The sequence below is a fragment of the Muntiacus reevesi genome, chromosome 16 (genome assembly GCF_963930625.1).
Source record: "Muntiacus reevesi chromosome 16, mMunRee1.1, whole genome shotgun sequence".
Lineage (NCBI taxonomy): Eukaryota > Metazoa > Chordata > Mammalia > Artiodactyla > Cervidae > Muntiacus > Muntiacus reevesi.
In genome coordinates this window covers 59,307,460-59,334,157 of record NC_089264.1, presented here as the reverse complement: position 1 = coordinate 59,334,157, position 26,698 = coordinate 59,307,460, and the positions used below count along the sequence as shown (strand labels likewise).

The following is a 26,698-nucleotide window of genomic DNA, read 5'->3' as shown; positions in this document are numbered from 1 at the left end:
CAAGAGACACCTTTGCCACTCTCAACACTGAGGAGATTCCAAGGGTTTCAGGAGCCATGAGTCAGGAACCATGGACAAAGACCAAATATAATGAGAAACTTATTTTGGTCAACTAAATTACCAGATATATACTTTCCTTAGAAAACACAATATCATAGATGTCTTTCAGTGATCGAGATGGGCTCAAAAATGGGGCAGAACAAGCACTGTGAATGAGGAGTGCTCCAGATCATATTCGTATATCCACCTTGGGCTGTGATGGAGAAGTAAGAAGCAGGGAAAAAATCAGATGTAGACCATGGGGAGTCTTTCTGAGTGTTGTTTATATAAACTGAATGGTTCAGATTTGGATAAAATTGATCACACGTTTTCAGATTGTTGCTAAGATTGTTATGTTAACTTCATGTGCCATATGCTGATTTTTGCCACATGTTACTAGAAAATCTTGTGAAGCCTGCATATATTCTTCCAGGCTAAGAATCGAGGGAGTGTTAGGCCGCTTTATTGTTAGCCTCAAATAAATGATTTTAAATCAGAGTTCAATGGTACGTTAGTCACACAAGGAAGCTGAATCTAACATTTACTTTATCAAATTGTCTCTACACCATTCACTGTGTTTGTACACTGTGACAAGTGTTATAAAATACTGTGTTTGGCTTTTGGCAGGCTTTTTTTTTTTTGGCTGTAGCATCTGTTCAGAGTGTCACAGTACAAATTTAGAAGCTTATATATAGACTCAGCAGGTCATCTTTTCATGAGCTGATTTGTTAAAAAAATTTCTCAAGTAAAGCTACATTTGTTGGAGGATCTTTCAACATAAAATAATATAAAGGTATGTGTCTGATCCTTCTAAAGAATTTGGCGTTTAAACAAAGTACAAATCTAGGTTTTATGAAGACTGCAAAACCAATAATCATATTAACATAAAGCTTTGCATGTTCTGAAAACTTAGTGTACTTTCAGTTAAATAATTGCCTATGCTTTGTAATAACATATTTTCATTGACTGAAAAAGTTATGGTCTTAAATTCTGAATTTTTTAAATTACAAGTTATTAAAAGATTTTACACTCTCCTAGTCCTGATTTTGGTTTACATAATTTATAGCTACTTTTATACATATTACTAATGAAAAAATCTTGATTTATTGTATCAAATGTATGAGTCTAATTTTAGAGTAGATTTTTGCCTTTTTACTGAGCTGAAGATTGATATATTTTACAATTGTTACTTGAATAATTCTGATTAATGAGGCCCTTAGAGCTCAAGCTGTTTATGCAATTTCATTTGAAATGTATTATAAGTAGTAGACCATAGATTATTATATGAACTACTCCTAGTGATTTTCAAATTCTTCTTTTGAAATAGAAAGCTTTTCAAGGGAAAATAAAGGTTAACATGTTGAGTTGAAAAGATTTTTTTATTCCATTTCTTTAATTTTCAGCCAAAGAGACACTATTATCCACTTTGCTATTACTTTCTTCCCCCACCTTTTTCTCCTGTCAAGTCCTCCTTTTCCCTCTTGTATTCTAGCCCTTAGGTCTCAATTAAGACTATTTGCCCTGCTCTTCACTTCCAGTAGTGAGTAGAAACTATGTGGAGAGTGTGTGGAGAGACAAGCTCTTTTCCTGCATCCAAATCAAGCCTTGCTTCCTCTGACTCAGCAGAAGCCCTGGAGCAGCAAACGGGGCGAGCGAAAAGGAAATGTTCCAAACACCACTCAAGAAGTAGCGAGCAGAAGTGGGAGATGAGTTCTGAGGGTTTTATCTTTGTTTTGGGGAGTGGAGAGGCTGTTAGCACCCTTTAAACTCTGTGAATAAATCAAACTTAAATATTGTTATCAGCCATTTACTTCCTGGCTTTGCAAAGAGTACAGATAGATGACGCATGTACACACACACATACACACACACACACACACACACACACACACACACGCTATCAGGTTAGTGCAAAAGTGATTGCAGTTTTGCATTGTTGAACTTTGCTGTTTGATATTGGAATACATTCTTAAATGTGATTATGTTATACATTATTTTAATGTGCATTTATTGCTTTATGTTTTTTTTGCTAATGACCTTACTTTCTGTATATTTTATATATATACAAATTGGGCTACCAAGTATTGCCTCATCTGCTATATTCACCTGTCCTCTTGTCAACCGACTACCACTTCTTCAAGTATTTCAGCAACTTTGTGTGGAAAGCTGGAGAAGGAAATGGCACCCCACTCCAGTGCTCTTGCCTGGAGAATCCCAGGGACGGGGGAGCCTGAGGGGCTGCCGTCTATGGGGTCGCACAGAGTCGGACACGACTGAAGTGACTTCGCAGCAGCAGCATGGAAAACACTTCCACAACCAGCAAGGGGCAGAAATTCTTTCCAAGAGTTCACTGATCCAGAAGCACAGATTTCTATGCTAGAAGAATAAACCAACTTATTTCTTGTTGGCAAAAATGTGTTGATTATAATGGTTCCTATTTCAATGAATAAAGATGTGTTTGAGCCTAGTTATAGTGATTTAAAATTCAAAGTCTGAAACTGCAATTACATTTCTCCCAACCTGAGGTGAAGTGAAGTGAAAGTAGCTCTGTCGTGTCCCACTCGGCTACCCCATGGATAGTCCATGAACTTCTCTAGGCCAGAATACTGGAGTGGATAGCCATTCCCTTCTCCAGGGGATCTTCCCAACCCAGGGACTGAACCGAGGTCTCCCACATTGCAGGCAGATTCCTTACCGGCTGAGCCACCAGGGAAGCCCTTGCCCCAACCTAAATATGTATAATGTGTGTGTGTGTGTGTATGTCTGTGTGTGTGTGTCTATATATATATAGACACACACATATGCACGTGTATATATATATATATATATATATATATATATATATATATGATATATTTTCTTGTGCTCAAAAACCACTGCAGATGGTGGCTGCTGCCATGAAATTAAAAGGTGCTTACTACTTGGAAAAAGACTTATGAGAAGCATAGACAGCATATGAAAAAGCGGAGACATTACTTTGTCGATAAAGGTCCGTATAGTCAAAGCTATGGCTTTTCCCATAGTCATGTATGGATGTGAGAGTTGGACCATAAGGAAGGCTGAGCGCCAAAGAACTGATGCTTGTTGGAGGAGACTCTTGAGAGTCCCTTGGATTACAAGAGAATCAAACCAGTCAATCCTAAAGTAAAGCAATGCTGGATATTCATTGGAAGAGCTGATGCTGAAGCTCCAATATTTTGGCCACCTGATGTGAAGAGTCTATTCATTAGGAAAGACCCTAATGCAGGGAAATACTGAAGGCAGGAGAAGGAGACGACAGAGGATGAGATGGTTGGATGGCATCACTGACTCAGTGGACATGGATTTGAGCCAGCTCTGGGAGATGATGAAGGACAGGGAAGCCTGGAGTGCTGCTGTCCATGAGGTGGCAAAGTTGGACATGGCTGAGGGACTGAACAACAGCAAATAAATATATGTATATATATGTAGGTATGTATGTGTATATTTATCTATATATGTGTTTTTAAAGTGAGGAAATAACATTATTTAAGGGAAAATCTTCAAGATGTATACCAACTTTTAAACTTTTTCTCTTAAACTGCTGACAACAAGGTATTAGGTGAAGAATTTTTTTTCCAGATAATTAAAACCAACTTTGGAGAAGGAAATGGCATCCCTCTCCAGTATCCTTGCCTGCAGCATCCCATGGACAGAGATGACTGATGGGCTATGGTCCATAGAATCACAAAGAGTCAAGCACAGCTGAGCGACTTTGCACACACAGAGGCAGAGTCAATTTAGTCACAGTCCTGCCTAGTGAAAACCTCAGAGAAGTTAATTGAAGGTATATAGGATTTGCAAGTGGCTTTCTAGCATACTTTTCCATACCCTTCCCCCCTTCAGAGAATACCTTGTTCTCTAATAGGAATCCAGCCATAATCATACTGTCTATTGATCCTACAAATACCTCAAAAGAAATTTTATTGATTCCTAATCTTCTCCACTTCTCACTCATATTTTTCAGGATGTCAAACTTGGGACAATTTGACTCTGACTTTTACCAATCTAATTACACCATTGATAATCAGGAGCATACTTGTAATGATTTTAATGCCTGTGGGAATCTTTATGGATCTGGAAAGTAAGTACTTGACATGGAGAAATATGTTCTCATTTTAAAGAGTCATAATATTTTGACATGGAGTTTCAGGTAGGGTGGTTTCCCTGGGGGAAGACAAACCTCTCCCCATTATTTCTCAGTAAAATGTCCAAGAAGAAATGTCAGGAAAGAGCAGGGAAATGAATTCAGTTCTCCATGAATGCCTTTGATTGCTGCAGGCCCGTGAAGGGCTTATAGGTGAAGGGCTTGCCCCCTCTTTTCAAAATATCACTTAGCAGGGAGTGTGAATACAGGCCCTGGGCAAACAAAGCATTTTCTTTTTACCTGATATTTTCCAGGACACTCCTCAAGAAACAGCTTTTATTCAATTTAATAAATGTTTATTTAGTGTCTGCTTGTGTGTCAGGAATTAAGGAAGGTGCTACAAACCCAAAGATACAGAAAAAAATCCATAATCTTTTCCCTCACAATATTAAAAAATTTATGTTGAAGGGGACAATTAAATATGCTATTATAATGCAATGTGGCAATTCCTAAATGAAATCTAGATATGCATAATTCAGAACGTGTTAGCTATTTAAGTTGATAGTTCAATGTGAGTTGAAAATAAATTTAAAGATGATTAAGAATTTAGTGTTTATCCTTTACTAATGCCCCAAATAGGGCAGGTAGGATTTGAAGAATTTGGTTTAAGTTCCAGTTTTAGCATTCATTTTTTTTTGTCGCATTAAGAAAGACAACTTCCTTGACTGAGTGTCTTCAACTGAGAAATAAGGATATTAATAATAAGTTAATAATAAGTTAATTCTCTACTTCATGAGAATTATCTGAAAAGCAATTGTGTTAATATGTAAGGAAGTGTGTGTGAAGGTAAAACCATTATAGAAATGTTATTTTTTCATATAACTATAGTTTGTAGAGGCAATGAACACTTTGTTGCCAAGTCACTTAAGCATTGTATTTGGTTATACAGTTGCTTCTTTAAATGTTCTTCTGTGGGTCTAGATTAGTGAAAGGTAAGAAGGAATAGAGAGAGATTAAGGAACTTTTCCAAGGTCACATAGCTAGTAAAAAAATGAGGTTAGCCTACTAGTCCTAGGGTGTTGGATTAGACCCAGAACTAAGGTGGTCATATAATTTTTTGTAAAATCAAGACATTTGGAGAGTAAAATGTGTGTTGTTGGTAACAATGTTGATACAATACGAATAAACCGGATCATCTTAGGAAAACTGGGATGTGTGTTTCTTATGCCATTCCAAGTTTAGGGTGAAAAACTTCATAGCAAACATTTCAAATATATTAATTCTTGAAGTTTATTTTTCACACACAGATAAGTACCTTGAAAACTTCAGAATTAAGAGAAAAAAGAAAACAGAATAAATACAGCTGGCAGTGGTGACTCTTCTGTTCCAGCTACGCCCAGGACAATCCTGACATTGTTTTCATGGGCTGACGACTCCCGCAGACACGGGCAGATCAGTGCTGTCTTCCAAGCTGTGTCAGAAGGGATGCTGCTGATCGGCTGCTGAAAGCGATAGGGAAAGCCATTGGTCCGTGATGTTTTCTTAAAATGGTTAAAGTTAAATATCTGGAATTTTTCTCATTTATGCCCCCAGTCTGTGTTGTCTAGCATTTGTCAAGTTGCCGTAAGAATTTCTTAGAATGAAAAAAGTCCATACATCTGTCCAGGAGAGGGAAAGTGTTAGTCGCTCAGTCGTGTCCCACTCTTTGCGACCCCATGGACTGTAGCCCGCCAGGCTCCTCTGTCCATGGAATTCTCCAGGCAAGAACACTGGAGTGGGTTGCCATGCCCTCCTCCAGGGGATCTTCCTGACCCAGGGATCAAACCCAGGTCTCCTGCATTGCAGGCAGATCCTTTACTGTCTGAGCCATCAGATCTAAATATTACCAGGCGAATTAAATATATTTAAAATATTTATAAGAAAAATAAGGGAGAAGGAATAGGCTGTCTGGAATTGGCTCATTGCAGAATTCAACAATGGAAAAAGAGCTTTATTTCATTTATGACTTGCAATTTGCAGTCAGGAAAAAACAGAAAAGTATCTGATGCCACGGGAAGTAGTTTGAGCATGAAGGTTTTACAAGAGGGTAACTCAAAATATATAATCCACATGAGAGCTAGCTAACAGGATTTTTCAGCTCTGTGCCCGTTTTATTGAAAGAATCCAGTCACCTGCTATTTCTTTTCTCTCTTCTCCAGATGGAATAGCACCTGGGTAGGGTCTGCAATCTACGTTTTCATGCTAAACAAAGCTAAAATGTCTGATAAGATAGAAACAAAGCTCTCTCCTTAATCAGGGACTCAGACTAGAGACTTCTCTTCTACCCTAGCCCACGCTGTTTCCTTTTTCCATTTCATTGCCCGTATCAACAGAATTTGAGGTGACGAGAAGATAAAGATTAATATAACCAAGTGAGGACAAGTTATGGTTATATTATCAAGTTGATGGCTTAGTCTACTTCAGATGCTTAGCATTTAAATCCAAGTCCTGATTTGAATGTGGTAACCTCTAAATTCTAACCCATGCTTCAAGTCCAGGAATTAGAAAAGGGTATATTAACTGTGGTACTTTTATGAGGTACATAAAACATGAAGTCAGGTCAGTGATTTACTGGTTTGCATCAAATGACTTGATATTTGATCTTTTATTCATACTGTGAATAGTTCAACTAAAATATATCCCAAATCAGAACAAGATGCTGACCACACTGGCAAAAGACATAGGAAGCCAGTAGTAGGTTATAATCAATATGTCTATTTTTCTCTCTCTTCCCCCTGCCCCATCCTCTCCTCCCCAATATGAAATCACACCCAAAAAAATTTATTCTGCTCAGTGAATGGCATTGTGATCTGAAGCTGGTTGAATGTGTTTATTATGAATAAACAAATTTGTATAAAGTTTTCTTAGTTTAATGTGGACTTTTCTCATTAAAAAGTTTAATTATCCACTCATTCAGATAGGCATTATTTCCAATGCTTGCAGCCAATTATCTAGGCTGAATTTTCTCACTGTGGTTTTCCAGTTTTTGAAATGAGCAATCTCTTCCAATAATTTAGAGTAATAAAGTGTGGTTTCTGCAGAAAGGTGACAACAACTGGAAAATTCCCTTTAAAAGTTTCAGGAGGCCTTCAGCAAGTACATACTGAATCAGCTTTTCTGAATCCCTAGAGATCTTCCTCTAATGTTTCAAATGGCTCTGTCAATGCCACATAGCCATGTGTACCTGCTGACCGAGCCAGCATCCGGGCATGTTAAACAGGCCAAATCCCCTGGCCACCATATCCTAAAACACACAGCCATCGAACTCACCCTGTACAGTCAAGGGTGCTTAGAATGTCTGTCTACTGGCTTAACTGGAGACTTATATAGATAAAGTGATTCTGGGAGTCCAGACTAAAGTTTTTTAGCCAACGGATATTTTCGTTGTCATGCTATGTCAAGGGTTTAGCTGGTGGCTCAGTGGTAAAGAATGTGCCTGTCCATGCAGGAGACGTGAGTTTGATTCCTGGAGAAGGAAATGGCAACCCACTTCAGTGTTCTTGCTTGGGAAATCCGATGGGCAGAGGAGACTGGCAGTCCATTGGGTCGCAAAGAGGTGGACACCAATTAGTGACTAAACAACAATGCTCTTTCAAATGATCTGTTGCAAATTCTGAAAACTTTCATAGTCTCAGGTTCCTGAAGAAGTGTAAGGTCACGCAACTATGTGAAAATCACACGTATTTGAATGTTAGTCCAAATGTGGAGATGGACTTACAGTGAACTATGCTTATTTGACGGTATATTCCTTGGCCCCTAGTTTACACTTCAGCTTGCCACATGACACTGGGAGTCCGTGCACCACCCCCATTCCCCTGGGATCAGGCTGACAAAGGAAAGTAGCATCAGTCGACCATCATGATAGAAGTCCATGTAGTTCAGGATTTCCATCTCATAAAATATGTAGCTAGTGATCATCTGATGGGACACGGAAAACTGACTGCAAGAAACAATTCTGCAACCACAGAAATTATAATTGAGCCACCCAACAGTGATCTTCTATCTTCCATGTTTACATGGGAAGGTGAATGTTAAGTCCTATTGCTACAGAAACAGGTAGAAACATTTTCCCCACGGAGGCCACGCCACATCTCACACAACATCACGTGAGTAAAGACAAGCCTCTTCAGGCTGGCTGGAATTGTATAACCCCAGCTATAGGTGGTGAAAAGGGGCATGCTGAAGAATGAGCGAGCACTCGGAGGGGTTAGTATATGGACCAGGTGTGCCCACTGCTTCATGGGTTGTGGATAGACATCTGGCACGCCTATAGTGGAGATTCTCCCGTAGGAAAACCCAGGTTGGGTGGTATGTTGTGAAGGTCAGTGCGGGTGTTCCAGGGGAACCGAAGTGGGGAAAAGCTGCAGATGACCAGCACAGAAGGAATACGAACTCGTGGACTCTGATTAATGTTGTTCTCTATGAGGAAGTGGCGGGCTGGAAATCAACTACCTACAAATACAGGAGATGCTGTTCCAGGGAGGGAGGGAGCTGTCTAGAGTGCTTCAGAGTCAGTCTCAGGAAGAGAACATGCGCACACTTAGCTAGTGTTCATTGATTGCTTCTTATATGCCCAGCGCTAATCTAAGTACTTTATTTATTTCAGATAATTTAATCCATAATAACCTTATTAGTCCTATCATTGTCCTCCTTTTACAGATGAAGAAACAGAGGCATAGGGGGTGAAACAGTTTGCCTAAGAGTATAAAATTGGGATTTGAATACAGGCATTTGGACTCCAGAAGTCCTGTTTGCCAACCACTCTACTTGGTTCAGAATACATCCCACCGTGCAACTATCATTACAGGCAGAAATATAATACATAGAATCAGAAAGTAAAAGAAGGGAAATGTGACCAGAAATGTTGCCAGTTGTTCTTTTTTTTTTCTTTTTTTTTCATTTATTTTTATTAGTTGGAGGTTAATTACTTTACAATATTGTAGTGGTTTTTGTCATATATTGACTTGAATCAACCATGGATTTACATGTGTTCCCCATCCTGATCCCCCCTCCCACCTCCCCCTCCACCCGATCCCTCTGGGTCTTCCCAGTGCACCAGGCCCGAGCACTTGTCTCATGCATCCAACGCCAGTTGTTCTAATGGAACTTTTTGCAGTCACTTCACTGTTGTTTGAAATGATTTTTAGAAGAGATGCCTGCTAACAAAGCTAATGTTTAAATCCCACTTGCCAGAGTCCACTATTTATTTTGGTCTAATTCAGTAATTTGGAATAATGTGTTGGGTTTGAAATCATCAAAATTTTAGTATTTACCTTCCCAAAGGGCTAACTAAGATGCTCTGTAATCAGGGACCATTCTTTATGTTTCTTTCCTTTCCTTTAGTTGAAAACAATTTGAAATGACCACATAACGTTGTAGACTAGCCCCCATTTCTTCCCTCAATTCTCTAGCTTTAAGAGGTTATTTACTAAGATTGTTTTTCTCACATAAATGGTAAAATAAAGAACAAATAAAAGCACAACCAAGGAAATATTGAAACATTATGTTTTGACAAAACTAAATCACATATTTCAATAGAGGAACAGTGAAGCCAGGTATGAAAGACTTTTAATCAGGGACTCAAAGATAATTTGATTGGAAATAACTGTCTGGGGCCAGAGCTCTTCTGTGTCTCGGGGTCCATTTCTGTTTTGTAAATAAGTTCATTTGTTAGATTCCACATATAAGCAATATTATGTGGTATTTGCCTTTGGTTTGCTTCACTTAGTATGACTGTGATTTTTTAATTGCTATTTGCCCAGACTTATATGGAATGTCCTATTTGGTGATAACCCCTGAAAAATCAGCAGAAAAGCAGCATCATATAGGGAGAAGGGCACTGCTCAGAGAGACAGCTTCAGCTCACCGTCCAATGCTTGGATGTTATTGAGTGTTGCCAGACAAGTCATTCAATCTCCAAGAATCTGTATTTCTTTTTCTGTAAGATAAGATTAAAACTACAGTTTTTACTTTGCAGACTATTTATTATGTGAAAAAAATGTGAAGTCTCCAACACATTGCAAATAATCAGTGCATGTTAGTCAGTATGGATCATTCTTCTAGAGAGTTTTCTCACAACTACTTTTCATTTTTTTTTTGTTTAGATTAAACGTCAAGCAAGTTAATTTTTTCATGAATGAATAGTCATAAAAACCAGAAATTATAAAAGGAAAATTGTAGTTTCCTTCCTTGCTTTATCATGATATCGCTTTCTTAGACGTATCTGTATCAATATTTTCCTTTTTCTAGACAACAAGCCAGTGAGCAGCCTCAGCCTGCCTTTGTCCCAGTAGAGATGCTCATGTCATCAGGCTACTCTGGACAGTTTTTTCAGCCAGCATCCAACCAGGATTATTATTCACCGTCTTCTTACATTGACAGCTTTGATGAAGAGCCTCCTTTACTAGAAGATAAGTTAAGGAAGTGCTATTAATGTGTGCACAGCTTGAAGAATAACAGTAATAATCAGCTCTTAACGCACCCTATCAGCATGCTGCATGTAGTGTTTATGTGATTGTTCCACATATAAACGGGAGTCTGCCGGACAGACACATTAAACCAATGGGAGTTTGTCTCCTGTTTGTGTGGGGGAAATCTGAAGTAGATATGTGCTAACGCCATGTCGATCTTGCAGTTTCTACATGTCTCTTCACTGTTTCTTGCATGTGGACTCCCTGCCCATCTCTAGACAACAGAGAACATCTTTGGGCAAAGTAGTTATATCAAAGTAACCGCTCTTCCCACCCAGTTAGTGTGGCTACTTTATAGCAGCGTGCTTCGCTATTTTCTGCCATGCTTGCCAGGGGCAACAGGGGTAGTTTCTCAGGATTCTACTTTTGTTTTCGTGGAGAAGCCAGTTTGTTTTTTTATCCTTCCTGGCTCATGTGAGCCGCCTCATCTCGTCTAGGCATGGCTAAGTGAGGAGGAATATGACTCCAGTTAGTAGCACTGCTGGTGGCAAGGAAACCTGGGACCCTTACAGATGAACGTTTCCTCCAGAGATTTCAGGGACCTCCCATCCATTGACTTTTTTCTATTCAAAAAATTTTTAAGATTCAGCCAATTTATGTCTGCTACTTCTGTTCCTATGGCATGTCAGCATGATGCTAGAAAACTAAAATGAAGGAGATTTAAATTTGGGAGCAAGGAGAAATATTCATAGGCTAACTCTCTCTTTTCTATGTAGTCCAATGAAAACAGATAGGTTAACATTCCCAGTGTTTTACACCAAAATATCATTGTTTGGACACAGCCAGCCACCTGATATTAAACCATTCTTCTCTCTTGCCTTCAAAACTAAGAAGAGGGAAAAGATTTAAACCATTCAGAAAAGTACAGAGAGTCATATAATCAATGTGTTGGAACTTCAGAGGCCAGTTAAATTTTTGCATCTTTTATGCTTAACCATGCATTCTAAGTTGCCTCTATATCTAATACCTAACACCCGAAAGTTATAAGCTCTTTTCTAGGTATTTGCCATGACCCTCCCAACATCTCTACTTAAAAAAATAAAAATAAAAAACTTATCATTGGTTATATTCAAAAATAGAAATTTGGAAAATATAGAAGCATATGAATAAAAATATAAAAGTCACTGAAAATTTTGTTTCTGAGACATGACTATCATTAATGATTTGATAATATTTATTCCAGCCTTTATTCTATTTTCCATTACTATATATATATACACACTTAAAAATGAAATACTACCTCTCTTTGAATATATATATTTGTAAATACTTAAAAATTAGATCATACTATGGATGTGAAGTTTTGTATTGTTTAAAGTCACCTTATAAGCATTTTTATCTTTGCATTCTTTAAAGTCATTAAATATTATTTGGAAACGTGATCTATTATATACAAGTGCATGCACGGTCAGTCACTAAGTCGTGTCCAACTCACTGTGACCGCATGGACTATCCCTGCCACGCTCCTACGTCCATGGGATGGTCCAGGCAAGAGCCGTAGAGTGGGCTGTCGCTTCCCTCCCCAGGGGATCCTCCTGACGAGGGAGCAAACCCCTGTCCCCTGCACTGGTAGGCCGATTCCTTGCCGCCGAGCCACCTGGGGGGCCCATTGTATACAAATATCATCGTTTACCTCTGGCTCAGCAGTAAAAATCCATCTGCAACGCAGGAGACACAGGCTCGATGGATCCCTGAGTCCGGAAGGTCCCCTGGAGAAGGAAGTGGTGGCCTGCTCGTTTTCTTGCCTGGAAGATCCCATGGATGGAGGGGACTAGTCTGTGGGGTCACAAGAGTCGTACACGACTTAGTGACGAAACCACCACCGTAATTTAAATCTTAAATATTGTTCCTTTATAATAGATAATGCTTTCGTGAACATCACATTAGATAACTTTGACCTGCACAAAATCTGTCCTCAGGATCGATCTATAACATTGGGATTGTTGGGTCAAAGGCATTTACCCTGTCAGACTCTTCTGGAAAAACGAGGAGCCAATGCACCTACACAGTATAATAGTAAATGTCTTTGTTAATTTGATAGGCAAAAAAGGCAAAAAAATAATACTTCTTATTTCTTGGTTACTAAAGAAGTTAGACTTTCTTTCCATGACCATTGACTGTTTTTACTTCTTTCTGTTTTTAAAGTTCTTTCTTTGCCAGATTTCCTATTGGAATCTTAAGACTTTTCCTTTCTTTCTTTATTTATAGAGATATTTATATGGTAAAGATATTTATTATTGTCTGGAATATGTGCTTCATGCTTTTTTCATAGATTGTGTTTGCCACCTAGCTTATTTATGGGATATTAGAGCATATAGACATTTTAATATTTATGTTTTCAACCCCCAAAACATTTTTCTTGGTAATTTTTTTTCCAGTGTTCTTTGTTTAGACTATATTTCTCCAGCTCTAAAGCCAGAAAGATATATCCTCTTATAGATTCTTAAATTTTTTAATTATCTTTTTGTTCTGGACTTAAATTTTTATGTCATTGAAAATTGCTTTAGGTTAGTATGTGAAGTAGAATTTAACATTTTTATGATTAATCAATTTTTCCAATAATATTTACTGAATACAATCTTTTCTACTTGTCTCAAATACCTCCATTCTGATATTCTAAGCTCTAATACATTCTCCTGTGATGTCTTCTCAAATTTCAAATAGGAAATATATTAAATTTCCCCTCCTCCATTTTGCAGCTTAGAGAAATTCCTAGAATTTTTTTCTCTTTGTGATTATACTCACCAAATATATATTAGAAATGACAGTAGCTAATATAATTTTGCATTTTGAGTCTATGAAATTTCTGGACTCTGATCCAATATGCTCTTTCAGCCAGGATGACTTTGTGAAGCTTCAAGCATTATCTGTCGAAAAGGTATAAAAAGACCATATGCAGGATTTCTAGGATAAGATGATAAATGACATTTGCTAGTTTTTATTGAGCGTACACCAAAGCAACCTATAAAATTATGAAGCTGTAATAATTACCCCTTGCACAAAAGCATGCTGTTTGAAAATGTGTTTGTTATTCCTCAGTTTGCTGTCTAAAAAGCTTGCTTTTGCTTGGTTTTCTGTAAGAATGATAACTTTTGCTATGTGATAATGTGCAATCAATGTGTTAACAAATGCATCTTGATAAATAACAGTCAATTCAAATCTGTCAGACTAGAAAAATTACTGTGACATTTGGTATTTATATTTGCAGCATAGCCTGATGTTCATATTTGAAAGACCAGTGCCACAATTTGCATAGAAAACAAAGCTGTTAATTCATTTTTATAGCATATATATTGTACACTTTACTACCACTAGATGACAGCAAAACAATAAATTTTGCATCAAGTTTCATAGCAGTTTCATCTTTTTTATCTTGTAAAATAAGGTGCTATATTAGAGTACTACGGTTGATAAATACATATAGTCTCATTTGCATACCATGTAATAAATTTTAAAACAAAATATTATGGAAATGTATTTTGGTAAAAAACACATAAGATATTTTTTCTTATGGAAAAATTTATTAGATCTTATGTTCATTTACTGTTCATGACTCAATGTTGAAACGTGCAAAAGTTAATTATGCCATTAAATAAGTGCCTGAAATCAGTAACAATGTCTTGTAAAAAATTTTCATCTGGGTTTCTTCAAGCATAATAATTACACTTTTTTTTAAATAATTACAGTTTTTGAGCAAAAAGTTATTTTGAATTAAAAGTCACTTTATTGTAGTAAGAACTGAAAGCATATTGTTAATGTCAATGTTTAAATTGAAAATAAAATTTGAAAACAATATAAGTCTCAGGTGACATCAACTTCAACTTAAGCAATTGTCTATTTTTAAAATCTTCTGCTACTTTAAATATCACATTAGACAGCCTAACCTATTTTATATTGATGAACTGCTTATATTTTCCAAAGTATATGTTCACTAAGAAATATATAATTGCACTGTAAAAGTAAAAAGGGAGGTTGAAATGTAAAATTATTTGCTTACTTTTAATTTAATTCAAATTAAATTCATATTCTTTCTTTTCAAGTTTGGGTGGCTAGCAGTTGTCAACCTGGATGTGGAAAGAGTGAAAGATACACCTTCTATCCTAATTCAGGCCATGTCTGGCTGATATTCTGAAAATGCCCAGGTCCCTGTTGGAGCAAGACCCCTCTCTGTCATGGCAATCACTGAAGTTTCATCTGACACCCTCTGTGTAGAATGCTAGCTCTGCAGGGTGTTTGGGTGCTACACGCCACTATGGAAGGAATTGAACGATACCCTGTCTTTGACCAAAGAGGGTTACTAAATCCTGTGCAGGAACGATGAATGCCAGGTGCCAATGACTTGGGAATACAATCCTCGTCATGGGAGAGCTGAGCATACTTAAAAAAATACAAACACTGTGAGATTAGATGCACATTGGCTCAACCAAAGCTATGGTTAAGAGGGCGGGCTCTTTTCCTGCTTTTCTGACCTTTTACCATCTCTTCCTACTTCCCCTACCCCACGGCAACCACTTATCTACTCTGACTCTGTAAGTTTGACTTAAATTTTCTTAGACTCCACGTACAAGTGATACCGTGCAGTATTTGGCTTTTTATTTCTGGTTTATTTCACTTAGAAAAATGCCCTCAAGGTCCATTCATGTTGTCACAAATGGTAGAATTTCCTCATTTTTTATGACTAAATAGTATTCCTTTGTGTGTGTGTGTGTGTGTGCATGCACTTAATTGCTCAGTTGTGTCCAACCCTTTGTGACCCCATGGACTGTAGCCCAGCAGGCAGCTCTTTCCATGGGATTCTCCAGGCAGGAATACTAGAGAGGGCTGCCATGACCTCCTCCAGGGGATCTTCCCCACCCAGGGATCGAACCCAGGTCTCACACATTGCAGGTAGATTATCCTCTGAGCCACCAGAGAAGCCCATGAATACTGGAGTGGGTAGCCTATCCCTTCACCAGGGGATCTTCCCAACTCAGGAATTGAACTGAGGTCTCCTGCATTGCAGGCGGATTCTTTACCGGCTGAGCTACGAGGGAAGCCCTCCACAGTGTGTGTGTGTATATATATATATACATACACCATAGCTTTTAACTCTATTCACCCACCAGTGGACACTACGGTGGTTTTGACTGTTGTACCAACGCTGCTGTCTTCCCAGGCGGCACTCATCCTAAGTAAGCCGCCCTTGTCTGGAGAATCCCATGGACAGAGGAACCTGGCGGCAATGGTACAGGGTCACAGAGCCGGATAGGAGTGGAGTGAGTTAGCTGTGCTCACACACTGCTGCTCCCAAACTGGGGCTGCAGCTGTCGCTCAGATATCCTGCTTCTGTGTCCTTCATATATACTCCCAGCAGCGGCGTAGCTGGGTCACATGGTGGTTCTGCTTTTTTATAATATTTGAGGGACCCCCACAGTGCTTTCCAGAGTGGCTATACCGATGAACAGCCCCACCAACGATACAGAAGGGTTGCCTTTTCTCCATATCCTCACCCACACTGACTTCTTTTCCACATTAGCCGCTCTAACAGGTGTGAGATGATATTGCGATTTTGATTTGCATTTTCTTGATGATTAATGGTGCTGAGCACGTTTTCATGTACCTGTTGGCCATTTGGATGTCTTCTTTGGAAAAATGTCTATTCAATTCCTCTACCCTTTTAATTGGACTGTTATCTATGCATTTATTTGAAAAGCATGAGTTCTTGTGTCAGATTCTCCAGTGCTGGAAGCTAAACTTTCTATTACTGGCTTTGTGACTTGGAAAACTTACTTCATCTCCCCAAACTTCAACCATCTAATGCACAAAGTAGAAATAAACTAACAGTACTTGCCTCAGTGCGTGTCAAAGACCAACACATGTAAATCTTTCAGGGCTTGCAGCAAAATTCAGTAAAAACATTCAGCTAAAAGATTTCCACTCTTTTCAACTGAAATGTATGTACTTTAGAGTACTTTAGCTTCAGTTTTTCCTAACCCCCTCCTCACTCTTACTCAAATTTAAAGTGATAGTAGGAGGGAAATCAGCTTAATTACTGGTTCTTAAGTAGTGAAGTTACATTCCTCTTCCTTATAAATGTTTTTTTTCTACATCTTAAAGTTTATCAGAGTCGTAAGAAAAGTAACTGATGTAATGCTGGATTTTATTTCTATATTCAGTGTATGTCAAATGTCTGGGTGTTTTTCTTTTCTTTTTAATGAAAAATATATGAGGAACAGAATCTAGCAGAGGGGTATGTAATGTGGGAGTCAGAATTCTTTGAAAATAAGGCACTGGAAAAAAATTAGAAACTTCTAAATGAGTTTAGACTCACAAACACTGGGCTTCAGTAATTTTGGTTATTTTATTTTACCATCACTACTCAAAAAAGAGAAAGGTTAATTGTCTCAAGAATTCAGTCTCTGAATACACAGACTCAACCACACAGAGCTTTGGCCTGATTAAAACACGTGGGCACCCAGGATTGCTGTTACTTGCTGAAAGAACCATTACCTTTTCTTTTCCGTGGAGTTTCACATAGTTAGCATAGCATAGCTCATTAGGAAGAGTGGAAATAAAATACCAGACCTAAGCTAAGTGTCTTCAGATTAAATAACACTGCTAGTTGAAAATTAGATGTCCTTTTTATCATAGGAGATTAGAATGCAAAAGTAGGAAGTCAAGAGATACCTGGAGTAACAGGAAAGTTTGGCCTTGGAGTGCAGAATGAAGCAGGGCAAAGGCTAAGAGAGTTTTGCCAGGAGAACGCACTGGTCTTAGCAAACATCCTCTTCCAACAACACAAGAGAAGACTCTACACATGGACATCACCAGATGGTCAACACCGAAATCAGACTGATTATATTCTTTGCAACCAAAGATGGAGAAGCTCTACACAGTCAGCAAAAACAAGACCAGGAGCTGACTATGGCTCATATCATGAACTCCTAATTGCCAATTTCTGATCTAAATTGAAGAAAGTAGGGAAAACCACTAGGCCATTCAGGTGACCTAAATCAAATCTGTTATGATCACACAGTGGAAGTGACAAATATTTTCAGGGGATTAGAGCGGATAGATAAAGCGCCTGAAGAACTATGGATGGAGAAGGTGGTGACCAAAACCACCCCCAAGAAGAAAAATGCAAATAGGTAAAATGGTCGTCTGAGGAGACCTTAGAGTTAGCTGAGACAAGAGAAGCAAAAGGCAAAGGAGAAAAGGAACATATATCCATATGAATGCAGAGCTCCAAAGACTAGCAAGGGGAGATAAGAAAGCCTTCCCCAGTGATCAATGCAAAGAAATAGAGGAAGAAAATGCAATGGGAAAGACTGGAGACTCTTGAAGAAAATTAGAGATACCAAGGGAATATTTCATGCAAAGGTGGGCACAAGGAAGGACTGAAATGGTAGGGACCTAACAGAAGCAGAAGATATTAAGAAGAGGTGGCAAGAATACACAGAAGAACTATGCAAAAAAGATCTTAAAGACCCAGATAATCATGATGGTGTGATCACTCACCTAGAGTCAGACATCCTGGAATGGGAAGTTAAGTGAGCCTTAGGAAGCATCACTACGAACAAAGCTAGTGGGGCTGATGGAATTCCAGGTGAGCCACTTCAAATCCTGAAAGATGATGCTGTGAAAGTGCTGCACTCAGTATGCCAGCAAATTTGGAAAACTCAGCAGTGGCCACAGGACTGGAAAAGGTCAGTTTTCATTTCAATCCAATGAAAGGCAATGGCAAAGAATGCTCAAACTACCGCACAAGTGCACTCACCTTACACACTAGTAAAGTAATGCTCAAAATTCTCCAAGCCAGGCTTCAACAGTACATGAACCGTGAACTTCCAGATGTCCAAGCTGGATTTAGAAAAGGCAGAGGAACCAGAAATCAAATTGTCAACATCCACTGGATTATTGAAAAAGCAAGAGAATTTCAGAGAAATATCTACTTTTGCTTCATTGACTATGCTAAAGCCTTTGACTGTGGGAATCCCAACAAACTGTGCAAAATTCTGAAAGAGACGGGAATACCAGGCCACCTGACCTACCTCTGGAGAAATCTGCAGGCAGGTCAAGAAGCAACAGTTTGAACCAGACATGGAAAAATGGACTGGTTTCAAGTTGGGAAAGGAGTATGTCAAGGCTGTATATTGTCACCCTGCTTATTTAACTTATATGCAGAGTACATCTTGCTAAATGCTTGACTGGGTGAAGCTGGAATCAAGATTGCCAGGAGAAAAAAACGATAACCTCAGATATGCAGATGACACCACCCTTAGGACAGAAAGCAAAGAGGAACTAAAGAGCCTCTTGATGAAAGTGAAGGATGAGAGTGAAAAAGCTGGCTTAAAACTCAATATTCAATAAACAAAGATAATGACATCCAGCTCCATCACTTCATGGCAAATAGATGGGGAAACAATGGAAACACTGACAGACTTTATTTTATGGGCTCCAAAATCACTGCAGATGGTGATTACAGCCATGAAATTAAAAGACGCTTGCTCCTTGGAAAAAAAGCTATGATCAATGTAGACAACATATTTAAAAGCAGAGACATCACTTTGCCAACAAGGGTCCGTCTAATCAAAGTATGGTTTTTCCAGTGGTCATATGTGAATGTGAGAGTTGAATGTGGATGTGGGAGTTTTTATAAAAAAGGCTGAGCACCCAAGAGTTGATCATTTTGAACTGTGGTTTTGAAGACTCTTGAGAGTCCCTTGGACTGCAAGGAGATCCAATCAGTCCATCCTAAAGGAAATCAGTCCTGAATATTCATTGGAAAGACTGATGCTGAAGCTGAAACTCCAATACTTTGGCCACCTCATGTGAAGAACTGACTCATTTGAAAAGTCCCTGATGCTGGGAAAGATTGAAGGTGGGAGGAGAGGGGATGACAGAAGATGAGATGGTTGGATGGCATCACCGATTTGGTGAACATGAGTTTGAGCAAGCTCCGAAAGTTGGTGATGGACAGAGAAGCCTGGCGTGCTGCAGTCCATGGGGTCGCAAATAGTCGGACACGACTGAACAACTGAACTGAACTGATTTGAAAATGATGCATGTTTCATAGAACAAGTTTTCAAAAGTGTTAGCAGTCGAAAACACAGGAAAAAGAAATATCTAAATGTGCAATAAGATGGGACATTTGGTTTATTAGCTACCATTATATTTTATATCTTTACTGAAAATGTCCATTTCTTCACTTTTGGCTAGATTTTAACCATATATTTGCTGCAGAAGGCAGGAATTTTTTTCCTTGACTGTACCTCTAAAATATATCCTCTAGGACATTGTGTGGGAATATACATTCTTTTTTTTTTGTTTTAAGTTTTCTATGTATCATGCATATTACATAGAACTTTAGACTATGATGGTATAACAATCAGATTAAACTGTTGTGTAAATCAATGATTTAACTTTAATTAAAGAATATTATTCATGATTATTTTTCTATATTTATGTTATCTGTTTTCCTTTTTCTTTCTTTTTTTTTTTTTTTTTGCAGAACTTGGAATTAATTTTGATCACATATGGCAAAAAACCTTGACAGTGTTAAACCCAATGAAGCCAGCAGATGGCAGCATTATGAATGAAACAGACCTCACTGGGCTGGTCCTGTTCTGCATGGCTCTAGGAGCCACCCTACATTTGGTAATGAACAGCAGCCAGTTCTAGAATTATTTTCTTTTTTAATTGAGGTAACATTGGTTTACAACATAATCTGAGTTTCATGTTTGCAATATCGTATTTCTACTTACGTATACACAACAGCCAAGTATCAGATTTTAATGTATGCCCCTCCAAATGTCATTTTTTGAAGTCATCTTTGTAAATACAGAAAGAAGTATATCACTTTATAAACTGAAAATTGTTTAATTCATGACTACATTTTTTTGGTAAGAGAGACCTATTTACTTTAACCATAATGGCAAAAAGAAACTGTCATCACTTCTTACAACAAATTTTTTAAAAAGTAAATTTAAATAGAATTTTGAAAATCAAATCACCAAGTCAGATTTTCAACAAAGCAGGAAATCATATAAATGATTTTATTATTGTTAAGCCTTTTTCTGTTGTTTAGAAAAGACTATCAATCTGAAAAAATGGAAGGAACAGGTGGAATTTGGAAATAATAGGGCTGAAATTTTATTTCTTGCTTTCTGTGTGATTTCTGTTGTAACACTAGACAAATATCCCATATTTGCTCATTATTTTCTTTTCTGGGTTGTGTCTCCAGATTATTGCAGATATTCTGTGAGGTCTGAGATGAGTCTCCTTGTTCCTGGTTAGGCTACTATGAATACACAGACTTGCAATGATAAGCAGTGATTTGTTTTTTCAACCTGTATATTTCCCCCGTCATTTTAGTTTTCTGTTTTTTCTGAAGGCATTTCCCCCAGTGACTTCACCATTTGCTTGTGTTTGGGTCTCATTCTTTAAATATGGGAGCAATGACATTAGGAGTCACCAAAAAAGAACATTTTTCCTCCTATGTAAAGTTTAGAAGACATTCTAGCTCATACTTTAGAAAAATGTTTTCTCCCCCTCAAAAAAGGAGAGAAAAAGAAGAAATAGGGAAGGTCTATGATTTTACATTAAGGTGGTAATGACAGTACACTAAAAGTAGAGGATGAAAAAGATGGTTAAGCCAGTCTGACAAGTACTTTTCATTAAGGCACAAAATGGTAAACTTGGCAAGAGAGATGATATAGAAAATTTAAGATGCTAGGAAAAGTCCTTGAATTAATTATTCAGTTCACTTCCATTTCTTACAGCTATCCACTCCTCTAATGTAGCTATACTTCTCAAAAGTAGCTATGAAATGTATTTGCAACTAAATTACTTTTCCCTTTGCATTACTAATTACATAATATTAATCAAAATTCTGAGAGAAATCTAGTTTCTGCATTGTAACTTGGTCAATAAGTACGTCATGTTTATCCAATACAATAGTACCTAGTTATGGCATCTTATTTCTTCCTTTGAACTACAGCAAATGCAAATACTCTGCAAGTATCACACTATATCAACTAGAGTTTTAATTTAGTTTCAAACGTTCCTTCTGTCTTTGCCACAGTAATTTGCTAATATTAGATTAAGCTGCAAGTGAAGTGAAAGCGAAAGTGAAGTCGCCCAGTCATGTCCGACTCTTTGCGACCCCAGGGACTGTAGCCTGCCATGGACTGTAGCCTACACTCTCCTCCGTCCATGGGATTTCCCAGGCAAGAGTACCAGAGTGGGTTGCCATGTCCTTCTCCCGGGGATCTTCCCAACCCAGGGATGGAACCCGGGTCTCCTGCATTGTGGGCAGACTCTTTACCCTCCGAGCCACCAGTAAGACCATGCAAATTAATCAAATAATCAGAAACAATAAATTTAACATGTTAACTCTTGTTTCTTTATCAGATAATTTGTATTATAACAGCTGTTTATTTTTTTGTAGAAAATATTACTGTTACCATCTCCTAAAGGAAAAAATTAATCCCATTAAGATATTTTTGGGGTACATAATGTTAGTTGGAATTATTTAAATATTTTAAGTGTAAAGCAATACAAACAAAGAACTCAACTGAGAGTGAAGAATTTGGATCTGCCCCTAACTTTGCCTCCAGCTAAGATCCTGAACCTTTCATTTCTTATTTCTAGGCCTTCATTTTTTTCACTTTGAAGACAAAAAAAAAAAAAAAGAAGGCTTATATAAGTGATTCTTAAGGTTCATTTCAGTTCTGAAATTTGGGGAAATGTGTAAAAATTCATATTTTCTCAAAGATTTTAGACAGCTATTTTCACTTCAACTTTACCATCACATGCAGTTACTCCAGAGTTGATTCTGATACATGTAGAACAATAAGGACTGAAAAATTCAGCTGGATATTAATAAAGCCAGATTTAACTCAGAGTCCATTTGAGGCTGTTAACCCTGTCCTGGATATCTGAAATTAAAATGTAAAAGATGATTTTATGAGCTGGTAGTGCACTATACTAAAGAAAGCAAGACTAAATCCAGAAACAATATTCAAATCTGCTCATTATCTCCAGAGGTGTAATGTTCATAGTCACGTACTCATCCTTTTTATGATTTATGTTGGTATAAAGCACAATATCTTTTAGTGGACTTTCTTCATGTTGCAGGAAGCAAATGAGAAAGAACTTCTTTCAAACACTCAACACAGGTTTCATTTTACTTATCCTTCCTCTTAAAATTATTTTCAATCTCCAAACCATAAACACAAGTGTTTTAAAACTATGGCTCCATTTAATTTTTCTAGTAGAGCTAAAAGTGTGATCTGGAGAAGGGACATGCATGGCCAATAAGAAATATTTCAAATAAAGATGTAGTAATGGTACAAGGATGATCTCAAAAATTTGAAATGTAAAAAGAAATTGAACATTTATTTTCCACTTCAATTACAAATCCTTATTAGAATTTGAAACAAATTAAAATATAAGAATGGCCCCTGCCAAATGTAATTAAGCCTCAAACTGGATAATCTAACAAGAGAAAGAGATAAAGAGTCAGTAACTGATATGAAAAAGGACAATTTTACTACCAAATTAATTTAATCCACCCTCTGTTTACCCCATTCACAGAATTGGTTAGGGTCAGAGGCCAGCTGTGTGTAGGGAAGTTGTGTATTGCCATTACAACTATTTGTACCTCTGAATTATCCCATTCAATTAAATGTCAAGTAAAATGTTTCTCTAGTCATGAAAGTTATTTGAAATTGTCGCTATTTTCCAAGTGGAACAAGCTCACCTGATAGTGCAGTAGGTAACTGATGTGTTTGTTTCAGCATACCCATTAGCATTATCAGCGTTACTTCACAAAATAGCCAGAAGGACTTATTAGGGCTAATGCAGGGGAGAATTCTGCAGCTTAGCCCAGGGACATTTCGTGAAAGAACTTAGTAGTGATCAACTTCCCTAACTGCAGAGGAAGAGAAATTCAAAATAGCTTGACAGTTTTGAACAATAAAATGGTCATGATATTCTCCATTAATTGACTACAAAATAAATATCTCTTCATTCTGTAAGACATAAGGACTTCATGAATAACAGCTATGGAAAAGAAAAAAATGACAGTTAAAAAGCTCTCTCTCTGTGAATCAATTTTGTTAGTTTTGTATAATTTCCATGAAAATCAGAGTCAGCCTCTTCAATCTTTATCTAGAATTTCTAACCAGCTTAATGTATATATAAAAATGACATGCATTTTTTACTGGAGATTTGGCCTCCTCAGATAGCAAACATTAAAACATCTTCTGTTGAATGAACAATAGTTTGTGACTTTCCCTGGATGAATTTAATGGAGCTGCTTCAGCAATAAGTCTCCAGTACTGTGTGGGTGATGGCTCTCTGATGAATCCTCAGATCAATGGTCTATCCTGAATACTTCAGTCTGACTTCCTTTAACAATAGCTTTATGGTTCACTATTCCTTGCTTTATGTAAATCAGTTTTTCATCAAGTCTGTTTAGTTAAGCTGGTAATGGGCATTATGAAAACATAGGGTTCTCTGTTACGTAAGTTTGGGATATGCTAGCTTGCATGTGTGTGCATTCTCAGTTGTGTCCACCTCTTTGGGACGCCACGGACTGTAGCCAGCCAGGCTCCTCTGTCCGTGGGATTTTCCGGGCAAGAATACTGGAGTGGGTTGCCATTTCCTCCTTCAGGGAATGTCTCTGACTCAGAGACCGAACTCGTGTGTCCTACATCTCCCGCGTTGGAAGATGGATCTGTGGCTCAGCTATTAAAGAATCTGCCTACAATGCAGGAGAGCTGGGATCTCTGTTCCTGGGTTGGGAAGGTCCCCTGGAGAAGGGAATGGCTACCCACTCCAGTATTCTGGCCCGGAGAATCCCACGGACTCTATGTCCATGGGGTCACCAAGGGTCAGACACGACTGAGCGACTCTCACTTTCGCTTTCTCTGCTACTGTGACACCTGGGTCCCCTTCTTTTTCCCTTGTTAGCGCTTCTGCAGAAACTAAGGGACTAAATTGTGGCGCCGGGCCGCCTGGGTTCAAGCCAAGCGTCGCTGCTTAGCATTGTTTCACTGTAGGCAAGACCCATAATCTCTCTGCAGTTTCTTCCTCTGTATAATGGGTACAACAATGATGCCTGCTCATTATATTGTGTGGATTAAATAAATTAATTTATGTGAAATCTCTAGAACAGGACCTAAGATAGTAAATGCAACCGATGTTTGCTAATATTACTATTATGTCTTATAAATCTCCAAGACTAAATCGGAATTTTTTCATTCATTTAATTGTTCAACAAATATGGGAAGAAAATATATCTCCCCTATGCCTAGTACCCCAACAGGCAGTCTATAATAAAAATATCAGTCTGGGAGTGTAAGCAGGCTTGTGCCATCCCGTGTACAGAGGAGGGGGTTGTTTCCACGACCTGAATCCATATTACAGGTGTTTTCTTTGGAGCTCCCAATCTCCTGGTGCTTATGCTCCAAAGACGTGAACAGCATTGGGCTGAAAGATTCGAAAGCCTTCTCCGCTTTGTTGACAGTCGGGTTTCTTCTTGATGTCACTGTGTATGCAGGCTGCTTTCTCCCCGTCGTTTCGGGCGGGAAGAGCCCAGTCTGGTGGCGCGTGTGGCCTGAGCGCCCCTGGCTGCCCGGGCATCCCCGCCTCGCTGGGCCCGGTGGGCTGGCGGGCTGCCCTGCGGCCGCGGGGCCCGCGCGGGGTGCTGCCTGCTCCCCATCGCCGTCCTCGCGGGGCCGCCTTCCCGCTGCGCTGAGCGTCCGCGCCCCTGATGGGCCGGCGCGCGGGGGTGCCGCCTGCTCCCCATCGCCGTCCTCGCCGGGGGCGCGGTCCTCGCGGGGCCGCCTTCCCGCTGCGCTGAGCGTCCGCGCCCCTGATCGGCCCGCGCGCACAGGCGTCGCCGAGGCTTCCCGCGCCAGCGCAACAGGCACCCTGCCTCTGATCATTTTAGCGGGAAGATTGGGGAACCCGGCTATTAACAGCTGCACGCAGCTTCAGGAAAGTAGGTCGGTTTTGGTGCTGTTCCTCTTTCAATGATTTAAAAAATAAATTAAACCAAGTTATCTTTAAAATTGGCACTTCGCTCGTGGTCACATTCTTCACTGTGCGCTATCGCCAAGGGTAAGATAACCAACTACGGAGAACTCACTTGTTCGAATTAGGAAGACAAGCGCCTGGTGAACCTGGCAAACCGCTCCGGCTCCCAGCACGCTGTCTTCCGGGAGGGAAGCAGCTGCTCTTTCTCAGCTGGGCTCCTTGTATTTGCAGAATTCCCAGGAACCCTGGTGAGGATATTGATGCTAGAGAACTTCATAGCACGTACACTCAGCCAACATTTCTTTTCTTTTTTACTTCCTGGGCAGTTAGTATTTGTAATTCAAAAATATGTACAAGGATTCAGTGAATACACTTGGGTTGGACACTTTCCTAGGGCGTATACTGAGCACTCGCTTTGGGCTGGGGAGAGCAAGTAATTCCATAGTCCTCTGACACCTCCATGCTCCAAAAACCCAATTAGAAATAAACATTTGCCATCAGTGCTCATTTTTCCATATAGACACAATTCACATTCTTTTCTTGGGTGATCCAAGTTTTAGGTTATTAACACCGTATTGGATAGGTCATTATATAAAGAACTTTGTCACTGCCAGATAAACATTTTAGAAAGACTAATATTTTTGTTTAGATATAATCTCAGACACTTTCTTCATAACATTATCGAGAATTGAATAGGTGGAAGTGCTTTTTTTCTTTTAATATGATTTCGTTTTGAAAATAATACTCTTTTTTAAAAAAATTATTGTAGTGTAGCTGACTTAGAATATTATGTTAGTTTCAGCTGCACAGCCAAGTGAATCTGTTGTACATATATCCACTATTTTTTGCATTCTTTTCCCATATGGACTCGTACAGGGTATTAAATATATCTCAGTAAATGCACCTCTGGGTCACTTTGTGGGCTTCCCTTCCCAGGGAAGGCGGCGAGCTTTCCCTCTACAGAGCAGAGTTCCCTGCGTGGTACAGTGGGTCCTTATTAGTCACCTACTGTATGTGTCAT

At 38.8% G+C, this 26,698-nt stretch overlaps 1 protein-coding gene across 3 annotated transcripts; it reads left to right on the top strand.

Annotated features, from left to right (window-relative positions):
* The first annotated feature begins 791 nt into the window (after window positions 1-791).
* YIPF7 (Yip1 domain family member 7) lies at window positions 792-20,908 on the top strand. Of its 3 annotated transcripts, none has more exons than XM_065907134.1 (4): window positions 792-832; window positions 4,025-4,141; window positions 10,433-10,594; window positions 20,145-20,908. In XM_065907134.1, the coding sequence occupies exons 2-4, from the start codon at window positions 4,026-4,028 to the stop codon at window positions 20,311-20,313; spliced, it is 447 nt and encodes a 148-aa protein (XP_065763206.1). In that variant the 5' UTR covers window positions 792-832; window position 4,025; the 3' UTR covers window positions 20,314-20,908. The 3 variants fall into 3 exon arrangements, with proteins under 3 accessions (XP_065763206.1, XP_065763208.1, XP_065763207.1); XM_065907135.1 differs by lacking the exon at window positions 792-832 and adding an exon at window positions 3,016-3,489; XM_065907136.1 differs by lacking the exon at window positions 20,145-20,908 and having other exon boundaries at window positions 10,433-10,616.
* Window positions 20,909-26,698: the final 5,790 nt, after the last annotated feature.